The 20,986-nt window shown below is 34.9% G+C and overlaps 4 protein-coding genes across 5 annotated transcripts; 1 reads left to right on the top strand and 3 right to left on the bottom strand.

The window, feature by feature from the left end:
• Positions 1-2,211: 2,211 nt before the first annotated feature.
• Positions 2,212-4,752, bottom strand: LOC113235371 (protein CWC15 homolog). The gene is made up of 4 exons (XM_026471053.1): positions 4,504-4,752; positions 3,996-4,275; positions 2,735-2,839; positions 2,212-2,440 (listed from the first exon to the last, which is right to left on the bottom strand). Exons 1-4 carry the CDS (start codon positions 4,632-4,634, stop codon positions 2,303-2,305), a joined length of 654 nt encoding a protein of 217 aa, XP_026326838.1. The 5' UTR covers positions 4,635-4,752; the 3' UTR covers positions 2,212-2,302.
• A 494-nt stretch (positions 4,753-5,246) lies between these two features.
• On the top strand, positions 5,247-9,437 carry LOC113232346 (RNA-binding protein 39). Its single transcript, XM_026467025.1, has 8 exons — positions 5,247-5,383; positions 5,564-5,618; positions 6,920-6,999; positions 7,083-7,653; positions 7,762-8,028; positions 8,234-8,449; positions 8,525-8,646; positions 8,875-9,437. The coding sequence occupies exons 2-8, from the start codon at positions 5,565-5,567 to the stop codon at positions 9,161-9,163; spliced, it is 1,599 nt and encodes a 532-aa protein (XP_026322810.1). The 5' UTR covers positions 5,247-5,383; position 5,564; the 3' UTR covers positions 9,164-9,437.
• A 451-nt stretch (positions 9,438-9,888) lies between these two features.
• Positions 9,889-11,810, bottom strand: LOC113235918. The gene is made up of 3 exons (XM_026471842.1): positions 11,655-11,810; positions 10,825-11,176; positions 9,889-10,584 (listed from the first exon to the last, which is right to left on the bottom strand). Exons 1-3 carry the CDS (start codon positions 11,723-11,725, stop codon positions 10,378-10,380), a joined length of 630 nt encoding a protein of 209 aa, XP_026327627.1. The 5' UTR covers positions 11,726-11,810; the 3' UTR covers positions 9,889-10,377.
• A 5,666-nt stretch (positions 11,811-17,476) lies between these two features.
• Positions 17,477-19,614, bottom strand: LOC113236027. Of its 2 annotated transcripts, none has more exons than XM_026471966.1 (4): positions 19,481-19,614; positions 18,612-19,046; positions 18,224-18,392; positions 17,477-17,782 (listed from the first exon to the last, which is right to left on the bottom strand). In XM_026471966.1, the coding sequence occupies exons 1-4, from the start codon at positions 19,548-19,550 to the stop codon at positions 17,560-17,562; spliced, it is 897 nt and encodes a 298-aa protein (XP_026327751.1). In that variant the 5' UTR covers positions 19,551-19,614; the 3' UTR covers positions 17,477-17,559. The 2 variants fall into 2 exon arrangements, with proteins under 2 accessions (XP_026327751.1, XP_026327758.1); XM_026471973.1 differs by lacking the exon at positions 19,481-19,614 and adding an exon at positions 19,312-19,397 and having other exon boundaries at positions 17,480-17,782.
• Positions 19,615-20,986: the final 1,372 nt, after the last annotated feature.

Raw genomic sequence — 20,986 nt, 5'->3', positions numbered from 1 at the left:
GATCATTAAATATTTTTAGTTCTATTTAAAATATTTTTAATCATTAAACATTACGTAACTATCTACATGTGTTTTATTTTTAAAACGTCCAGCTCTAAGGAAAAATAATGGTGACATTAGATATAATGCAAAATACATTTGGTACATAACTAGGTAAGTAATAGCAATGGTGGTACTTGTAGCTGCTTGCAGCTTGGAAAGTATCCCTTATATGTGTTCATTTGTATCGTTTCTGAGGCTATCGGATTCATTCCAGGAACAGATTAAATTCTCGAAAGTCATGCGGAATTTGTTATCGCTAGTCGTGCAATTGTATTGGAAATCTACATTGGTCTATACCCAAGAATAGTAGAAACAATGCCGGTATAATAACAGAATGGACGGAACAAAAAGTGTTAAAGCGTTGTAATGTCTAGCGCCAATTAAGTTTTTATCTTGAGCAGGCGGCCGCCGGCGCCGGAGTCAATCTCTGTGGTATGCGACCGGTGACTCATACCTGTTACCTGTACCTACACTCCACGGGGGTCTGAATTTGTGTGGTCCTTGATGTTTAAATTTCTCCATAATTCCAAATATACTAATGTATAGAACTTTAAAATCTGTCAAAATTATCGTTACTCTGTATCTGATAGAATATAACGACAAAACATCTTTATTTCTAAACTAAGAACCTAGGAGAAAATGTGGATAAGAATGAATAGATAATCTCTTGACCGAACAGAGGTAGTAATTTTGATCTAACTGTGAATTATTTAGTAATCAACTTGTTATCTAATTACAACCAAAATAATTTTTAGGTTTGTATTTAATTATTTATCTAATCTTAGGTAACTTGTACTTTTGTACTTATATTTCTTAATTAATTATAATTCTCCATTTATGATTACTACTTTTTTAGTACTTTTTACCAAAACCTAATTAATACTTATATCGTAAAGACCATCAAAAGATGTTTAATTAAATGTAGGTGGAACTTTCGCACTTTCATTTTATTTATTCGCATTCCGTAGAAGAAGCCAATGATGAACGTCAGATACACAATTATAGAGTTAAATTAACCAATTATTTATATTGCGTGTATGCAAATACTTAATTATATCACAAAACAAATTATACATTTTAAATTATTCTAAGGTTATGAGTTTTAAGACAAAAACCTTGTAGGCACACTGCGTAGAACCTAATTGCAAAAAATTATAGGTACTTAATTATTTAGGTATATATGGTATATAGGTGTTAAATGTAAGTAAGCACCTACAAATACATTACGATGCTAATAATAAATCTCACAATCAAGGAATTGTGAGTCTGCGCCTGCGTCGAAAGAAAACAAAGTGCGCATAATGTAACTGTAAGGTCTATAAACATGTATCAGGGTATGTAGTTAATTACACTTAAGAACAATTAATTAAATCGTTTTAAAGTTTATTTAATTTGCCGTGTACTCAAATGGAACAGATAATGACTTACTTTTGCTCTGGAAGGTCATAATGAGATCGCTTTCGTCAATGGCTTGCTGTTCATCTCCGCTGAGGGTCATGTCAGAGCTGCGAGTAGGTCGTGTAAGCTCGTGCTCTTCCGCGAGTTGCTTGTACACATCCATGAGGAAGCTAGGCGCTGAACGGTTGAGGGGAGGCACGCGAACCCGCTGCGGCCGTTCTCCCAACCCCAAAAGCTCCAAGATTTCGTGTTCAACTACGAACTTTTCGTGTGGCGTCATGATATGGTGTATAATTGTCTGGTCGACGCCATTGTCGATGTACAACCCAGAGAAAGCAGCCTCCGCTATCACAATAAACACTATTATGCACGCGCACCGCCACGCTGCCTTCGAAACAGCCATGTTCACTAACGAAGCGCCCACTCGACTGGCGCGGCGAGACAAACCGCGAGACGCGGCCGGAGGAGGCGCGCGGCGGGATCAACCGCGGAACCTGCCCACTCAAGGTGGGCCACTGGCCGCACACATTCCCCCTCTCTCGTTCTATACATTTTCAAACGTAAACGTCTAACTGCTAATTATATACATCTAAAGATTTTTATTTTCACATTCTGTACAATATGAACTAACGAGAATCTCGTAATATGTTGCGGTTAAACCTACTTAAAACGTTACAAGAGCGACTTTGATTAGTAGGTATAGTTCTCAATTACTTCTGAAATAAAAATATGACATATTGAAATAAAAACAATAATCATTTTTGTCCCTTATTATAATTACACTTTATTACAAATAACATCTCAATTATAGAACACATCCACAATCATACTTATTTAGTTAATTAAATATCAATTCAACATTTTATTTGACATATTTCTCCATGAACTTTTTATGAAATTCTGATCTGAGGGAGTCATTGATAAAGGTATTAGGTTTCTTCTCAGGCTCAGATCGCGCACAATTCTTGAACACGACGTCATCATCCCATCGCCTCTTTACCTAAAACAAAATAGTTTTACAATAATTACTGCAATATAATATTTCCTGTTAAGTTTATTGTTAGTTAGGGATAATCTGTTTATTATGTCATTTTGTATTCTTTGCAATAAATAAAGGGTCTACTAATTATAATTAGTACTTAAGCTTCAACTTACTTAAACTTTTTTTTTTTTCATTGTCCTTGTTTAATAAAAACCATAATGAGTTATAATGAGTTAACAACATACTTTTTGTATACAAAAATTTTTTGGCAAAATAATGAAATATTTAAGAAGATTTTGTAAAATAAAGTACCTTCATATCATTTTTCTGACCAGTTGCAGCATAGTTCAGCAAGGGATTTCCGGACAAAATGTTCTCCATGCGAATTCTTTCCTCCTCCTGTTTCCTCTCAGCATCCTAAAACACATGTTTAAATAAACGAGTAAGCGAATCATATTCTCAGGCTAATTGCATTTATAAGTAAGCTTTTATAGTGTCACACCCAGGTTAAAATTAAGTTTTCATATATGTATACATTTTTTTATCATTGTAGTTTGTTATGATTCCATAAATTATACTATACAGGGTCATTCGTAAAATACTAACAACCTCCCAGGACCATATTCCTAACATCATAATCAACACTGCCCTCATAACGAAAAAAGGCACAACTATCTAAATATGCAGCAGTTGTGCCTTTTTTCATTACGAAGGCAGAACAGGTTATGTTCCACAACTGTTAAGGTGCATACAATTACGCACAGCTCAACACTGACAGTCCATGTCATTTAGAGATGTTTCATATGAATACATACATATTGACCTACCAACGAGTGAGTGGGACAAGAAAACCAGTCTTAGTAATTCATCACTTTTGTACAAAAATAAAATTGTCTTAATAGATTGCTCTAAACAACGATATCTCTCTGCGCAAAACGCAGGAGCGCGAGTGCTGGCCGTTGGGGAAGTTTGAACTTATGACTAAATACAAAATATTAACAAAATATTAAATAGTTTAACAAAAATTTACAAATTTATTTTTGGTAAATTTTATATTTATTATATTATTATTTTGTAAAAAGTCATGGACCAAAAGTTAGCAGTCTATGATATAATCCTGTGAGGTCGTCATTATTTTAGAAATAACCCTGAATCTTTAATAGATTTGATGACACATTAGTGAAGTATTCTAATAAAGCATAGCACATTAGTGTTCTTCATTTATAAATTAGTTTATTAGTTTTGTAAAATGAGTAACATTGCTAATGATTGAATGATTAAACCTAATTTTAAGACAAAGTCATTCTCTCGTTTTCCTACACACTTAGGCTGAGTTTTATTAAGCCAACTTTAACAAAAATGAAGAGCAAAGAAGTATTTATATTCACGATACAATTTTTTTTTAAATAATAAATTCTTATTACCATTCTTACAAGACAACTTGCTCATGTTACCAATTCTCCTTGTCAAAGTTCATTTAACAAATCTGTCTGAATGAGGTTCATTTTCTAACCACACTCCTACAACTCAACATTACCAATTGTGTTTTGACAATTTACTAAGAAAAACACACCTTTTTAGCCTGCTCTATTGCTCTCTCCTTCTTGATTTTGTTTAGTTCTGCTAACAAAGCTGCAGTATCGTCATCAGAATCATCTGAGTCTGAAGAGTCTCCTTCCAATGGATCATCTGCATCCAAACTGGCCGCTGGCACTTGGTCAGCTTTAGGTCTTTTGACAATTGGTTCATTCTGTCTCCTTACACTTGGGCCTTTGGTCTCCTTCTCCCTCTCATCTAGCTCTTTACGGAAATCTCGGGAGCGGAGTTCCTCAGTTGTACCCTGACCTTGCTCTCTGAATAACAATAATGAACATTTATTAAAATAGAGAGTAGATTCCAAACAAACCATTTATCTTACTGCTACATTATAAGCGCATGTCACATAAGATGTTTCAACAAAAAACGCACAAATCATGTATAGATAAAACGAAAACAATGTCACAAAATGAATGGGCATTCATCTATACATTAATGGTAATATGGGGCATATTACCATTAACATAAAGTTGACTGCGACTGACCTGTATTTTAATTTGGTGTGTCCTGGAAGATCTCTGCTGGAATACTGGCGAGATATAGCACTCAAATCTTTTTCTCCTCTTCCTGTGCCCCCTCGAGCTGGATCAAACGTGGGTCGAGCTGCTGTGGTCATTTTGGTTCTCTACTCGACAGTATAATGTGCGATCAGAACTAATGTCCAGTTTTCCTCTGAAATAGTATGACGATTTGGAAATAACAATAGAAATCAAACTGAAAATCGTTAACTGCACTGACATCCGTATGATTATAATATTACGTTTAAGTAATTATCTTTGTAAAAATCACAGCAGAATCACAAATTAACAAAACAGAAAAGAATTGAATGAATGAACTGAATTGAACTATGCATGAATGAACGTTGATTTACAAATGAATTACAACTTTGGCGTGAATGGATAAGTGAACATGGAACGAAAAATTGATCGAAATTGTTACTAGCGTTAAATATCTTTTTTGTTTCGCAGAAATTTTAATAAAAGCTATAATCTTAAACTTTAATTAAATAAATAAATTGAATATTAAAAACAAAATGCAAACAAAATTACATAAGCCACATTCCAAGATTTTTGTACATTTAAGATAAATATGTCTAATTCTTAAATAGTTGAGAATTTTGTTAAAAATTATTTGGCAATTCCGCTTGCTAATTCTACATATTTTAAGTGATATTTTACCGATTCGCTTGCGGCGCGTGTGAAGAATTCTCAGATTTGCAGTGATGTTTTAAAGATTTCCATACATTATTAATTTCTCAAATTACAGAATACGCCATCAAGTGGTGACGAAAATATCCTGGATCAATTTTTATCCATACTGTTAAGCTTAGAGTGCTCGTTTTCTAGTATTTCTAGAACGCTCCAGGTATGTTATAAAACCCACGCCATTTTGTATTCCAAATTTCAATTCGCAGTATTCTGTCCATGAATTTTAGTCGTTTGATAGATTTATTAAAATACCGAAACAATGTCTAATCGCTACTAAATTTTAAAATACCATATTTTAAAATTTATGTATTAAAGTGTACTGTCGTATTTGCCACAGAATGGCCGAAGATTTGGATGTCGAAGCAATGCTAGAAGCGCCCTACAACAAATCTGTGAGTATCCATTTAGATCTATTTTTACCCTATAACTTAGAGCGTATGCATGAATAAAATAATTTTACCATGAAAAAGCCTGTTAGGGACAATCATAATACTTGAAGTAGTTAATAAACGGGCAAAGAGTCATTTATGCGCTCGTATAATTGTCGTGTCCTCCTATTAAAAAAAACTATGAACGAACGAACCTAGTGTTTTATAAGTACGCATTTTTATAACCTATCTTCGTTCTACACCTACCTACTTTGCAAACTCAAGTTCACATGAGGCTTCTAACTTGCCCTGGAGCTACTAAATAATCCTGACTAAATGTTAATAAGTTGCAGGGTATGCATAAAACAAATTTCAAATCTCTCATTCATGCCCTGAGGCTCTTGGTTGTCTTGCAGCATACCTACCAATTGCACATATAATTTGTTGAAATACTTCTTTTGGAAAAGTGTATAATTGCAAAATGCATTTAACAGCAACAATATTTTCGAGACATCAATATAAATATGAACCAGATATATTTATTATTACTAGTAGCTCATTCTACTTTCAACCAATGATTTCAAATTACTTTTATATTACATTTAAAACTAGGTTAAACTGTTCAAAGATGTTTCAAGATTTTATGTAAAGAAAGTTAAAGGAAGTTAAAAAATATTTTTTATTAATTATAAAATTTATTTGGTAAATCAAAGACATCTTTGAACAGTAGTGAATATTGAGAACAAAATTACATTTCAGTATCATTTCTTGTATTTATAGAACTTTGTGGTAATAGTCCAGCATACTTCACCGACCTGAACAAACAGAGAGGTATCCACAAACTTAACTACTTTTTTAATATTTTCATTGCAAACACTTTAAAAATTGTTAAATGACCTTAAAAGTTTACTTTTTAAAAAATAGAAAAATGAAATATGAATTACGTCAGTACAATATTTGAAAGAGACCATGAGCTGATGGGTCATAAATCTTTTGCAGAAGTATCCCTGTGTGATGTTAGCGCTGTGTACGACCTTTGTCAGTGGGTTTGTGAACGGTAAGTGTAGCCAGGGCAACGACACTGACTACGACGACTCACTCAGGTCAACGATTATAGAGTAACTCTTACAGCCACCAATGATAGACTAAGAAAAGTAAAACCAACATATGTGTTATCTCATTAATGGCCTTCAGTAAGGCAACATTGATGAAATAGCATGTATGTTCTCCACAATACTATTTCAATTTCAACTAATGCATTTTTTATTTATTCACTCGGCGTGTGTTGCTGTGGCGCTGCTTCTACCTTGTGCTTTGTGTGACAGGATAACACTTCCTCTTCAAAGCATCGTTCGGACAAGTATTCTGATAAGCACAAAGAAAAGGAGCGTGATAGTAGTAGAAGGTGAGTTAAATTCATACCAGAAATCTACTGTATCAATTAAGATTTTTTAAATTGAAATCACTACAGCAGACATCTATTTCCAGGCGAAGTAGATCAAGAGAAAAAAGAAAATCACGCGATAGGGATTCTCTTCGTTCAAGGGATGACAGAAGAGATAAAGACCGGGATCGAGATAGGGACCGCGACCGCGACCGCGACCGAGATAGGGATAGCAGAAAGGACAGAGATAAAGATAAAGATAAGGATAAAAACCATAAAGACAAGGAACGTGAACGCGACAGGGAAAAACGACGTAGCAAAGAAAGGGAACGTAGCAAGGACAAAGAACGTCCTCGTAGTCGAGATCGCGAACGTGGACGCAGTCGCGAAAGGCACACCACCAAGAGGGAAAGAAGTAAGGAAAAGGACAATAAGGAATATCGTTCCAAATCTAGAGGTGCAGAACCAAAAGTTGACGATTTGCCTCCAGAAGAGCGAGATTTGCGTACTGTGTTCTGTATGCAGCTGTCTCAAAGGATTAGGGCTAAAGATCTAGAAGAATTCTTCTCTTCTGTTGGAAAAGTCCGTGATGTCAGACTAATCACATGCAACAAAACTAGAAGATTTAAGGGAATTGCTTATATAGAGTTTAAAGACGCTGAATCAGTTCCTTTGGTATGTACCATTAGTATAGTGCAAAATAAAAGCGTTTTGAATTTATAATTTTATACAATACCCACTTATTACATATAATATTATAATATAACTGATTTTTTATTACAGGCGTTAGGTTTAACTGGACAAAAATTACTTGGTGTTCCAATAATTGTACAACATACACAAGCAGAGAAAAATAGAGTAGGCAATACCTTGCCTAATTTAGCCCCAAAAACGAGCAATGGGCCCACAAGATTGTATGTTGGCTCTCTGCACTTTAACATTACTGAAGATATGCTTCGAGGAATTTTTGAACCATTTGGAAAAATTGACCACATCCAATTGATGACTGACCCTGAAACAGGAAAAAGCAAAGGATATGGATTCCTTACGGTAATTATAAATACTAGCAAATTAAAATAAAATATGAAATAAAAAATAAAAAAATAAATAGAAACGAAGTAACCATATACATTTAATTAAAGTGGAATTAAGATGAGAATAGTTAATCTTGATATGTTATTAAACGCAATAAAATCATAAGTACATTTGGCACAGGTTTAAAATTGAAAACAGTGTTGTTTCTTGCTACTTACAGTTTCACCATGCTGCGGATGCAAAAAAAGCTATGGAACAACTAAATGGCTTTGAATTGGCAGGCCGACCTATGAAAGTGGGTAATGTAACTGAACGCACCGATGGTGGCTCGAGCTCTAGATTTGACGCTGACGAACTGGACCGCGCTGGCATAGACTTAGGCGCTACTGGAAGACTGCAGTTAATGTTCAAACTAGCTGAAGGCACTGGTCTACAGGTAAATTATTGTCCTATATCAAGATATTCATTTCCTTAAAATTTGCATTTTGCTTATAATAAACTCTTGTTGCAGATACCACCCGCCGCAGCGTCAGTACTCATGGGCAGTAGCAATAATTTAGCTCCTCAACCACAAGTGGCGCCACCTATTGCCACCCAATGCTTTATGCTAAATAATATGTTCGACCCTTCATCGTGAGTGTTATAACATTCGGCTTGAGCCAATCCGAAAAAGCGTAATGTTCTTGAACGAAAAAGACGTTGCTAATTTCGGTTCAGCTCGGACCATGAAGCGCACATCGTCTTTTTTGCTATTTATATATGGACATAAAGCTTTACTGATTGACTTCATCCTATTCTTAGTCGATAAGTGTAGTGACTCTTTACAAAAATAGTTCGTGAACATATTTCTGTCTTTTCCAGGGAATCGAATCCCAACTGGGATATAGAAATACGTGACGACGTAATCAGCGAGTGCAATAAGCATGGTGGGGTGCTGCACGTGTACGTAGACAAGGCTTCACCACAAGGCAACGTATATTGCAAGTGTCCAACGATAGCAACAGCCGTGGCCTCCGTGAACTCTTTACATGGCCGCTGGTTTGCTGGCCGCGTCATCACCGCCGCTTACGTACCACTCGTCAATTACCATTCCTTGTTTCCAGACGCTATGACTGCGCTCACTTTGCTACTACCTTCGAGGCCGCGATAAATTGCAATGCACAGCATACGATTGCGTATGCATATTTTTAATTTTTAAAATAAGGAATTTGCGTGTATACTGTTTTATTACTATTATTATATCTAGTGCTGTCTTAATTCTAGATAATAAACTGAGGTACGTTAAAGCGTTCTTAAATTTCGCCTTCCCTTTTTGGGTAATTCTTATAAAATCTCGAAATTCTTGTCCTTTAGGTTTACAAAAATTTATTAATATTTGATTTAACTTGACTTGCCGTAAAAGTAATATTTCATAGCAAATTATATTTCAATTGCTACTAACGCCTAAATAAAATATTGATTATTCTATTGAAATTATTCTATTACTTCACTATGTCCCAAGATTCATAATCAAACACGTTCTGTGTTTGAAATCAACATATTTAAAAAAAAATTATCTTCATTTTCTAAGATCTCGATATCTTCAAACTGTAAACATTCGATCAAATAAAATATGGTTTTGCGAAATTAAAGCTATCCTGTGATAAAAACACGTTAATAACTTTAAAAATTATATAATTCATGTCCCAAACAAAAAAAAATCTTTTTCATCATCACACTTCTTTTACCTTCACTCGAGTTGTGAACGCATTTTTAATAAGTTTTTAAAGTTTTAAAATATAAACGTTTGTAAAAAATTACGAAATTCAACTTAGAATGAAAAGATTTAATTTAAAAATATAAAAGAAGTTTTTGACAGTCTACCTCACATCACATCATATAAAAATGGTAGTCATTTGATTTTATTTAATAATTTCTACTCTGAGATGAGTTATTGGTAAGCAGTAGGCTTACACAAAATATTAAGTGTAAAAGTAAATTTATATGGCTATCTGTTCTAGGTTTATTTTTATTTCATCATTCCCTTGCCCCCAAATTTTCTCACTACCCTCTTCTGTTTTTTAATAGTTATTTATTTTGGGTACCAATTATATCATCTAAAATTATTTACATGAGTACTATCAATTTTACCTAATAGAATAAAGAATACCTAATATTTTTCATAAATACCGAAAGCACGAATTTCATGAGAATTACCCACCCATACACAAATTAAAACTCAAGCGGTTAAGAATACTTTAAAGATTATTTTAATCGTTGACAGTCACAAATAAATGTTTCAAACGTGTCCACCGAAGCATGACCTTAAAACGTAAATAATAATCACCTAACTCACGCGTCGGCTTACGAATCAAGTAAATCTGTTCACACTACTGCCCGTATCCAATCGATTTCCAAAGTAGCGGGGCCTTTTTGTTTTACCGGCTGATAAACCCCTCCGTACATTTGGATCCCGATGCTGGTTACTTGTGATAGATCAAGTGTTTCGTTGTTGTTAACCCTTTTGCCTCTGTAATAGGCTTTAAATTCTGAAAATGGCAAACTCTTCACAGCAAAGTCGTCCTTAGGCGCCTGTAAAGGAATACAAATTATAGTAAAGATAATTGTATAAATATTGTACATTAGAAAAATGCAAGTTTTTTGCATATGTTTTTCTTTATAAAGCATATAGAAGCTGTCAATGATGGCCTGCCTCTTGTGTACGACAATCACTTCCTTCGCATCCGTAGTAAATAGTTACTACGAAGGGAAACGAAATGAGAATAGATTACGATGATAATATCTTCTATACTTTGAAATCGCTTTACGTACCTGAAAGTACTGCTCAAATGAATAATTGGGTTCATCATTCAGTCCTTTGTGTCTTAAGATAACTTTAAAGCCGTTGTACTGTCCCTGACCCCTGCATTTTATCTGCAGTTTGGTGTGTCCCGTCAAGTCGTACGTTTGTATTGCTCTTATCCCAGCAAACCCAGCCCCATTCAACTGAGGATTCAATAGAGCAAAGAATATGGCTCTTCTAAAACTAAGGTTCCTGTGGAGTACGAGTATTCCTTTGGACATTCCAACGTCGCGTACTGTATCCGACTGCTCCTGCCAAGCTGCGACGCCATCCGTCTTTGTGAAGTCGAAAAGATACTGCTCGTCTGCCGTGATGCCTGTGCTACATAATAAAATATAATAAAGATACTATTAACAAAAAGAGTTTTGAGTACCTAACACAATAATAATCAAATTGGCTTAACGAATAAAATAACATCCGAACTAATGTATAGGATCACCTGGACCTCCGAAACTTATGTTAACACTGATTAAAATTACTAACGTATACAGCTGACGTCTGTGATGGTATGGTTGGCCGCGAGTCATGACAAATGTTCCCTAAAAGCCCCCACAAACTGCAAACTTCGAACTTCGTATTTCTTTTCGATTAGAGGAATATACGAGAACCGACCGCTCGTAGTCTGCGACAAATGTTTAATTGCAAAAAGTGCCTTAATAACGACTAAATAAATCGAAAATATAAAAAACCAATCGATCTATCCATAATTTCGTCGGCTTATTGCAAGAAGTCATTAATTGCCATATAAATTATATGGCAAGTAATGACTTCTTGCACTAAGCCGACGATTTATTCTTACCTGTTATCGCCAAATGTGTTCATCACTAGCATGAAAGACATTATCAAACAAGTTAAGCGTAATTTAAACATATTAGAAATGTAATTTTCAAGTAATAAAATCAAAACTTTGGTCTAATTATCGGTTAGCGTCCCCTTCGCACGCCGTGTATGTATTATCTGTACCTACTATATACATACACGTAAACAAGATGAAGTATTGTTGAACATTTGACATTCTTATCTTATATTCAAAGTATTTACGTACAGAGAGTCCAGCTTCGAGGCGTTGCGTAGAGCGTCATTAACATAAAACTTGTCATAATAAATAAAAAAACTGAATTTTTTGTCCTCACAATGACGTGAATATTTTGGCATATACCTATTTTAAAAAACGAGAAAGGTTGTTTGTTGGAAATGAGGAAAGTTTATTAAACTCAAATGACATCTGTGTCGTGTTGATTACGAAAAAATACTACATGAGATCATGCATAAGAAGTCGCAAATACCTACTCTCACTCACGACTTAATTGGTTGAGTATGTACCTAATGAAAGTTGAAAATAGGGAAACTAAATTGTCTTTCTAACTCATGCTTGTCAACTATATCTCTGCAGCATGAGACCCCGAAATGTCTGAAATAGCAATAAGTCCGTACTGGGAGGAGTCGCAAGTTACATACCCTGAATTTTTATAACGGGAAAGGACTATATCAACTACCCGTTTCTTTAAAACGATCTCAGAATGTCCCTTAATAGAATACTTATGTATATTATATAGATACTTAGGGACCTAAATAAAGAAACTAGTAACACTTACATTGAAAACTTTCTTCTGCCGTTACTATCAGACATATTAACTATGTTAATGAATACTTAACACTTGATTTCGTGAGGCTTACAAGCTACACCGCATACACGTCTAGAAATGCCAAAAAGTAAACGTACGAATTTCGTTACTTTAATAATTCTCATTGTAAAAAGCAGTCCTATACGAGTATAATAAACAATTGAAATTCAAGGAAAACTTGAAGCATATATAATAACGCCTACATTATTCGAGCAAATTGAAAAGTAAATAATGTTATTAACTAAATGGATTCGACTTCAAAAATACAAAAAGAACTTACAAATAATATCATGCATAACAACAATAACACAGGTATGTACCCACTTGATACATTACGTACGTTTACCTACGTCATTCATTAGTTCATTACATTTCCAACGTATGTATTAATCAATTTAAGCCCAAAATATAACCTAACAATATAGGGTAAAACCAAAATTGCACGTTATTTAAACTTTTGCACTTAAATAAGACAAGGTTAATTGACAATGACAATAAAATTAGCAATGTAATAGAAACTACCTACTTCAATTCAGCCAAGGACTGCTTCATGAGTGCGATCTTGAATTCACAGTGACGTGCGTTTTGGGATAGTAATTTTTTTTGTTTGTTTTAGTTGGAAGAAATAGACATTCGTTACACTTATCCAAAAATAAATCACTTATTTTAATGGTTGGTTGGAGACCAGTCGGATGAGAAAGATTATGTCAATTGTATGAAAAAGGCTTAAGTTCTATAGGTACCTATTTGAGTTGCCTACGCAGAATACTAAAGGTGAAGGTCCAAGGTCAACGAAAAAATCAATAATAAACAAGGACCGGTTTTTATCGATGTCATAGAACTAAATAATTATACGTATTGGGTCTTTCATCCCGGGAATTTGGTCTCGAAAATTTTGAGTATCTCTACGATTTGTTGGAATATTTGAGACTCTAGACTTATACACTCCCGGACACATAATTCGAGCCAACCTGTATTGCCACCTTTTATCGTAATAAAATTTTGCCACCTTTTATCGTAATAAAATTTTATAGCATCAAACAAAAAGTTTTCTCCGATATTTTAAATTCAAATTTTCAATAAGCTTAAGTCCTTATATATAAATGACGTTTAGTGTACCAGTTTCAAAGTTGCATAATAGCATTTTTGAGCAATCAAGCATTGTTTAAGTTCAAGCATTTAATATTGAAAATGCAAGGTGACTTGAGATATGTGTATATTTTCAATCTCGGGAATCGGGAATATCCTAGTTACATGGACATGGCAACATTGTATAGTTGTGCTTAGTACCCTTAGCCTATAACCTGTAAAGATCGATATGATATGGTATGGGTACCCGCATATTATGCGTGTGGTGGATGCAGGGTCTTACACGTGCCACCATGCCACCCATGAATCTCGAATTTTGAAACGCAGGAACATTGGCTGAAGACTTCGGAGAGTGACCACGTCACTCCAGATACTTACTTCATCCTGTAGTTGGCTGGTTCGGAGCGTTGCAGTAGGATAACCCTAACACCAGTTTTCGTAATTGAATATTATATGCGGTATAAATTATAATGTTCGTTTCGTTTATTCAATGAAACCATTCATTCATCACTTAATCGTGCGTGATGAATCGTCGTACGCGACTGTACATGTACTTAACGTGTCTCTTCGTCACGAGTAGGCCGAGAGACCAACACCATATTTTGTAAAATAGGCACACAAGCAGACGATGCACTTGATGGTCGTCATGGACACTCACAGCAGTAGGCTGTCTACTCGCGTTTTTTTAACTCCCGTCACTCGCTCGCGAAAAACCCCATTGCGCTAAGGAAACACTTCAGGATGAATCCATTCCACATCTTGCAGATTCGAAGAAGGGACGAACATGATGCCCACGTGGTCTTTGTTTTGCCGGGCATCAAGAATGTGGCTTTATTATTTTCCTCTGAGCATACCCCTTTAATAATAATAACGCACACACTCAACATAGCTCCGCACTAGGGAAACCCTGTGTCGCGGATGTCATGGACACACACATAGACAACCACAAATTACACCCAAACTCACGAGAGAAATAAATGTAGGCCCATACAAATATTTCTCCCGGCCCGGGAATCGAACCTGGGACCTCTGCGTGGCATTCCGGCATGGTAACCGTTCGGCCACCGAGGCAGTTAATTATATAGACGATAGAACGTACAGACAGCAAACAGTCTCTCCGTAGCAGCGTTGCCAATGTGTGGGGTATTTCAAGTCGAGCTCGATTGGGGTTTTCGTGGGGATTGGCGCTATGTGGGGACAAGGCGTGCGTTCTAGCATAGCGTCAATAGAGTCAATCAAACCAAGCCTACGTAGCGCCAATCCGCACAAAAACCCCAATCGAGCTCAAACGATTTGAAAATACATGTTGGCAACGCTGCTCCGTAGACTACATAATAATATACGCAATGCAAAATATGTTTTACAAAGAACAAAAGTTCCAAAACTAACACACATAAATAACCTTGAGATAATAAATCTGTAGTGTCTTTTAACCCGTTCATGGACAGTAACGGAGAAAATTAAATTAGTATCACAATTTATGATAGTACGGGTACGGGGTGACCAGTTTCGCAATATGGATCACAAAAAACCAACTACGGGTTTTACAGTGCAATATCCAAGTGCTTTCTTTTTTATTTATTTTGGTACAAACATTTTTTTTTTTCTCATCCTCTAATACCGCGTTTACACTATCGTGCTAGCTATACAATAATGTTTCGACGAAACATTCGTGTCGAGTGGTTGAAACGCGTTCTCACATTCGTGCGAGTGGCGATGCGACACACGACACGCATGTATAAACGGTCAGAGTTGAATTCGCTTCGCGACTCGCATTGCCACTCGTTCGTAAACATATAAATAATAATAATAATAAATACATATATTATTAGAATGCATACATAAATATCATTGACTTACCAAGTAACGCATTGACTTACGTGTAACGTATGTTGTATGTACAAACCAGGTACAAACTAAATACAAGCCAAAATCTTCCGCTGAATGCGCGAGCATTCTCGAACATGCGCATGAATTCCGCGGAATTGACCATATGTACAATATCGTTACTAAAAATTCGCTTCCATTCCGTTCCGCAATATAAATTGAGCCTAATTGTTAAACCATTTTTGTAAGCAATATAGGTGCCTATACAAAATTCGCAATTAGTACGAAAATTAAGAATCCTTATGAATTTCTGTTGGATTCTTTCTATTAGATCGTTATTACATTTATACAATAGATTCTAAATGGAGAATGAATCTAACAAATGAATGCCTAATATAAAATTTTAAATGTTTTATACTTGCTTAACGGTTTGGCAACGCGATTGATAAAGCCCAGGCTTCTAAAGGCTCGATTGAGTATTATATCAATATGAGAGTTGAAAGAGATAGTTGGTCATCCATGAAAATGCCTAAATCTCACAAACATCTAGATATATTATGTCTGTGCTAAGTCTCGAATGGTTTTTACTCGTTTCAAGATAGAATGCTCAAGGGTATAATTTTATTATAATGTATTGAAGATTTTTTTACGGGTATAAGTGATTATGCTACACTTGTCTATATTTAAGAAAAGTTGATTTTTATGTCATACAATACTTTAAGGGTCGTATTCCAGAACTCTACTCAATGCTCAAGTCAAAACGTGAGTATTGCAATGAGCACTGAAAATCATACTCAAGTCCTTGCCATTAGGGTCGTATTTCCAGTGCTTGAAATCATACTCAAGTCTGCTCAAGTCCTGACTTGAGCATTGAGTAGAGTTCTGGAATACGACCCTTAGAGAGTTGCGATGTCCGACTTGCTACAGTCGGACTAGTCGCTAGGAGACTACTATTTTATAAAGTTTGGTGTTGTCTGCATAAAGCAGATGCTTTGATTGGTGCAGTGTTCTAAATCGTTGATATATAAGGAAAATAGTAGCGGAACTAAATGGGAACCCTACGGCACACTCGAAGAAATCGGCAGGTATTTAGAACAGTAACCTCTCAAACAAACCGCCTGACTTCGGTTCAATTGCGTGTCTGTGCAATTGCCGTACACTGCTACTCCATTGAGAAGTATCTACAACATAATGACAAAATTGAATGTTCACATGGAACATTTGAATTATTTCAAATGTTCCATGTGAACATTCAATTTTGTCTTTTGTCATTGTTTTTGTGTTTCAATTCAAAAAACTATGTCACAAAGAAAGTACGTAAGTAAAGATTTTTGTGTGCAATGCTATTTAAGTACTGCCCATGAAAGGGCTAAACAAAGGCGTTACTAATTCTAAAATTTTGCTACAAAAGCCAACGATATCTATGTATACTTTCTATAGCACGAAGTCTTTGACTGGAGCAGGCTCTACTCACGACTTTGTATAGGTGCAATCAGATACAAAAGCGGATACACACGACTTTTAGTAGTGATGCAGTCGCCTACCTTTACATGCCTTTAATCGTCTACCTTTACACACGCGCGCGATGTTAAGCAGTGATACAAGCTCGCGACTGCATCGATATAAACGCGCGATTGCATCGCTACACTTGGGATTGCTACGCGATTTATATCGATGCAATCGCGCGTTTGTATCGATCGATGCAGTCGCGCATTTGCATAGCTACTAAAACTCGCCCTGTGTAACCACTCTAAACTGAGAGCTTGGTTCTCGAGATTGACAATAGTACTGCCGGAATAAGCTGTTTACAGCGCAGCATGAACAGAAAAACATCCTTGCAACTTTGAAACTGGACCGGCCAAATCTAGTTTTATGCGACTGAAGCCGCCTAATTAGGAGTAGTCAAATTTCAAGTAATCAATCTATTATGGTCACACTAAAATAAGGCATGATAAAAATACACATTTCTTTTACTTTATGTAATGTAAATGTTGTTTATATTTTGAATATGTTAAAATTATTAAAATAATTCACAGATGTTGTTTGTATTTAGACTAAAAGGAGGACTTAAGCTATTATTTCACTCTTTGAAAACATTTGGTAGGTAGGAATATAATTATATTGAAAAAACTACAAATAAAATACCAAATTGATTCCAATGATTTAATTCCCAACACCATTTGCCTTATGTTTTAAAATTCCTTTATTCCTAAGGTATCTTACAATGAAAGGTGTAGCTGTTAACGTAATACCTAATCTTACTGGTGCAAATACTTTATGTACTGCATATGCAACTACAAATAAACCAGCGTTTGATGACGCTATCCTGGTCAGTGTTCCTTCGCCAATATTAATACGATTTAAAAGCGCCACCAGATCTACTCCGCTGAAATGAAAATATGAATATAAGAATATATAGAATATGCTATCAAAATGACTCATGTGTAGCAAACATTCTTTTCGCTTACATGTAACAAATATTTGCTCAAATGCGGATACCTTGTTTTGTATTGAATACCTGTTTTTTTAAATGGCACAAAATAATTAACATGAACACTGCTGTCTACAGAGAGAGCAGTGTGCAAAAATGGACTCTAATCTAGTACTCATTGGATATAATTATTATTAGTGACACCACTAAAACTGTTAATTATAATTAGAACATAATGTTTAGTCATAGCATGGCTTGCAAAGTTAAAATAACAAAGGCATCAATAATTATTACTTTATTGAATTACTCCTAAATACAGCACGTATTCATAATTGTTAGTAAATGTTATGCACTGATATACTTTTCGTGATGATACATAAATGATTAATAACATACCTAGATATAAGGAGGTAGCATGCCCCCAGAGAGAAAACGGAAATTGTTACATGAAACACAACCACTGTGGAACCATACTCTTTCACAGCCTTTTTCAATTTTTCTTTAGTGCTCATTGCAGATGTTGAATTTTCATCAGTACTCATGTGTCTTGTCCCAATTGTTACAACTATGCTTTGAAAAAATATAATGGCATTAAACCAGTGAGGTAATAGAATACATAAAACTATTAAACAATTGGAATAAAAATGTTATCAGTGTTTACAAATAAAAAATATCTTCAATAGTACCAACAACAGTTTTGTCAATCATTAAGCAAGCAGTACATGATTTAATTAAACTATGATGATAAAATTCATTAGTTTCATGGTTGTTATGTTATACCTACCGTTGCTAAAAAGTTTGTTACGATATTCATTTCTCAAAGTTAAGTAGTGAGCACTGTGCAGGTGGTCAGACAAGTATTTGTGACCTTGTCCCCACTGAGAACCTGGCATGTTGAGATGCGTGTCGTTACCAGTGAATGGGCTTGGTACATTGCTCTGCATTGAAGAAGATAGGCTAACAGCACCTCTGCAGTCATATTTATTGAAATGAGGATCAGATTGAACTGTGATATCAATGCCAAAGTGACGGTCCTGCTGCTTTTCATAATATGAATTGATTACTGGACCAGATATATCTCTTTCTCTTTGCGGTGAAAATCTGCCCATTTCAGCGGCATTTATGTCAACTATATTAATAGGCAGTTTTAAAGCTGCAGCTAGTGGAAATTTATTTGCAGATGACACATGAACAGTTTTCCCCATTTGTTTTGCGGCATCTGGTACAATAACACATTTTGTAAAATAAAGAGACTTTACAATACACGCAAGAAAAACACTTTAAAACAATGGTTAGTAATTTTTAACATGTGGTCTGCTAGTCTTCTTATGTGAAGTAGCCTTCTAAACCTACACACATCAACACCATTATTCAAGCAGGTGTACGGAAAAGTACAATCTGTTCGCTACGCATATTATATTATGCATATATATCGCATCTATCTAATTGAAAACAGGTTGATTTGCAAAGGACGCAATACATACCCAGTTATACATAAACGAACTAAATACACATACTACAATTATAAAAGCAACCAATACTATTATAGTATAGAGCCTCCCATCATGGTGCCAGCGTCATAGGTACGAACGAACACAAAGAAAGAACAAGTTTTCTCATAATATAACCAATTTATAGACAAAAAGAACTTACCAAAAAAAATATTGTTGAAATATATTTTCCCCGAAACATAAATGTTGGCTTTGGAATATACTTTGTACATGTTGAAGAACAATAAATTTTACAAATTTTTACAGACAAATTGAGCTCAAAACAGTATTCTTCTATACTACAAAGTTCTCAACTTCGTAATTCGTTGAACTGTCAATGTCAAAACAAACAGATTTTTTTTTTCTTTTTTCCATAAAGGCAAAGGTTTTACACCATACAGCCAAGTCTTCGTACATTATTCTTTTTTAGTACATATATGGATATACTAAATCTATGATGTACATGAAGTTGAATTATGTTTTATGTTTCTGTAAATATGGCCGCCACAAAGAGGATAGGCAATGTGAGGCGGCGTGTTTGGATTGACTCGGGATTCCTTAGAACGGGCAGATACGGGTATTTTAGTTCGAGATTCGTATAATTTCGCGTTTTAATCTTAGATTAAGGCACAATAGCACTATCCTATTCCACTTTAAACTAGATTTCACAAAATAATTGAAAGTCAAAATAAAAATGACACTTTTCCCTCCAAAAGGTTCAGAGCGAATCCCTCAAAACAGAGTTGCATGTTGCGCACTGTTGAATAATTTTCAGAGAAAAAAATCTGAAAAATTGAAAAATATTGGAAAATTATAATTCGAAGACTCATATTAATATGTTCTTTGTTGAGGAACATCTTTTGAAGTTTTATTTAGTGTGATAGAAAAACGAGATTTAAAATGATTGGGCAACAGTGAAAAAACCTTACCATTACAAAGAGTACAGTCAAGAGCACATCAAGCTTGACACTTTGTACTTTGGACCGTTCTTGGCGTAAGCGACATAGAGTTGGATTTAAGTCTTAAGTGATTTACATTCTCACAGGACATTGGCGCAATTGCCATTTTTTTGTATAATTTTTATAATAATATTAAACTACCGTACATAGTTATTTTTGCTTGACATTGGCAAAATCATTGATTATTTCTATGGAGCCACAACATTTAAAAGAAGAAGAAGAAGTCTTAAGTGTCAAGCTTGATGTGCTCTTGACCCTGTACAAGACCACCAACACCAGTTACCAACACCAGTACTTTTATGGATGAAAAATGCGTTCAAAATTATTGAAAATACTATTTACTTTGTATCGTAATACTGCGGTAAAAAATAAACATCAACAATTTACTTTCAAACAAATATATAATCATTTTATTTTTGTTTAAGAAATGTCATCAAAATCATGTTTTTTTCAAAAAAAAGAAATGGACGAAACGAACGCATCCGTAAAATTTACCGTTTGTTTTTCTGTGAAGTCTACCACATTTGAATTTTGAAACTCAGATTTTCTTTTGTTTTCTTTCCAGTTTCATAGTTAAATGTTTGCAATCTGTCTCTTCTATTAACGCAATAACGTGAATCTATATTGCAAACGATGTTTTATAAAGTGAGTCATATAGAAGCAAAGGCAGCAACATACAGTGAGAATGGCCAAATAATCGTCTGGGCACA

Source organism: Hyposmocoma kahamanoa, unplaced genomic scaffold (assembly GCF_003589595.1).
Source record: "Hyposmocoma kahamanoa isolate Upper Pololo Valley unplaced genomic scaffold, ASM358959v1 102, whole genome shotgun sequence".
Lineage (NCBI taxonomy): Eukaryota > Metazoa > Arthropoda > Insecta > Lepidoptera > Cosmopterigidae > Hyposmocoma > Hyposmocoma kahamanoa.
The sequence above is the reverse complement of the archived record's forward strand: the minus strand, read 5'-3'. Positions and strand labels throughout refer to the sequence as shown.

What these genes read in the sequence shown, in the direction of transcription:
- LOC113235371 (XM_026471053.1), bottom strand. Translation starts at nt 4,634, where the DNA reads ATGACCACAGCAGCTCGACCCACGTTTGATCCAGCTCGAGGGGGCACA. An exon ending in CACACCAAATTAAAATACAG is followed by an intron (nt 4,276 to 4,503) that starts GTCAGTCGCAGT and finishes ATTGTTATTCAG; the next exon opens with AGAGCAAGGTCAGGGTACAA. An exon ending in CAATAGAGCAGGCTAAAAAG is followed by an intron (nt 2,840 to 3,995) that starts GTGTGTTTTTCT and finishes CATGTGTTTTAG; the next exon opens with GATGCTGAGAGGAAACAGGA.
- LOC113232346 (XM_026467025.1), top strand. Translation starts at nt 5,565, where the DNA reads ATGGCCGAAGATTTGGATGTCGAAGCAATGCTAGAAGCGCCCTACAAC. An exon ending in AAGCGCCCTACAACAAATCT is followed by an intron (nt 5,619 to 6,919) that starts GTGAGTATCCAT and finishes TTTGTGTGACAG; the next exon opens with GATAACACTTCCTCTTCAAA. An exon ending in GAGCGTGATAGTAGTAGAAG is followed by an intron (nt 7,000 to 7,082) that starts GTGAGTTAAATT and finishes ATCTATTTCCAG; the next exon opens with GCGAAGTAGATCAAGAGAAA.
- LOC113235918 (XM_026471842.1), bottom strand. Translation starts at nt 11,725, where the DNA reads ATGTTTAAATTACGCTTAACTTGTTTGATAATGTCTTTCATGCTAGTG. An exon ending in AACACATTTGGCGATAACAG is followed by an intron (nt 11,177 to 11,654) that starts GTAAGAATAAAT and finishes TTTATTATGTAG; the next exon opens with CACAGGCATCACGGCAGACG. An exon ending in CATTTGAGCAGTACTTTCAG is followed by an intron (nt 10,585 to 10,824) that starts GTACGTAAAGCG and finishes ATTCCTTTACAG; the next exon opens with GCGCCTAAGGACGACTTTGC.
- LOC113236027 (XM_026471966.1), bottom strand. Translation starts at nt 19,550, where the DNA reads ATGTACAAAGTATATTCCAAAGCCAACATTTATGTTTCGGGGAAAATA. An exon ending in TTTCAACAATATTTTTTTTG is followed by an intron (nt 19,047 to 19,480) that starts GTAAGTTCTTTT and finishes TTATTGTACCAG; the next exon opens with ATGCCGCAAAACAAATGGGG. An exon ending in TAACAAACTTTTTAGCAACG is followed by an intron (nt 18,393 to 18,611) that starts GTAGGTATAACA and finishes TTCAAAGCATAG; the next exon opens with TTGTAACAATTGGGACAAGA.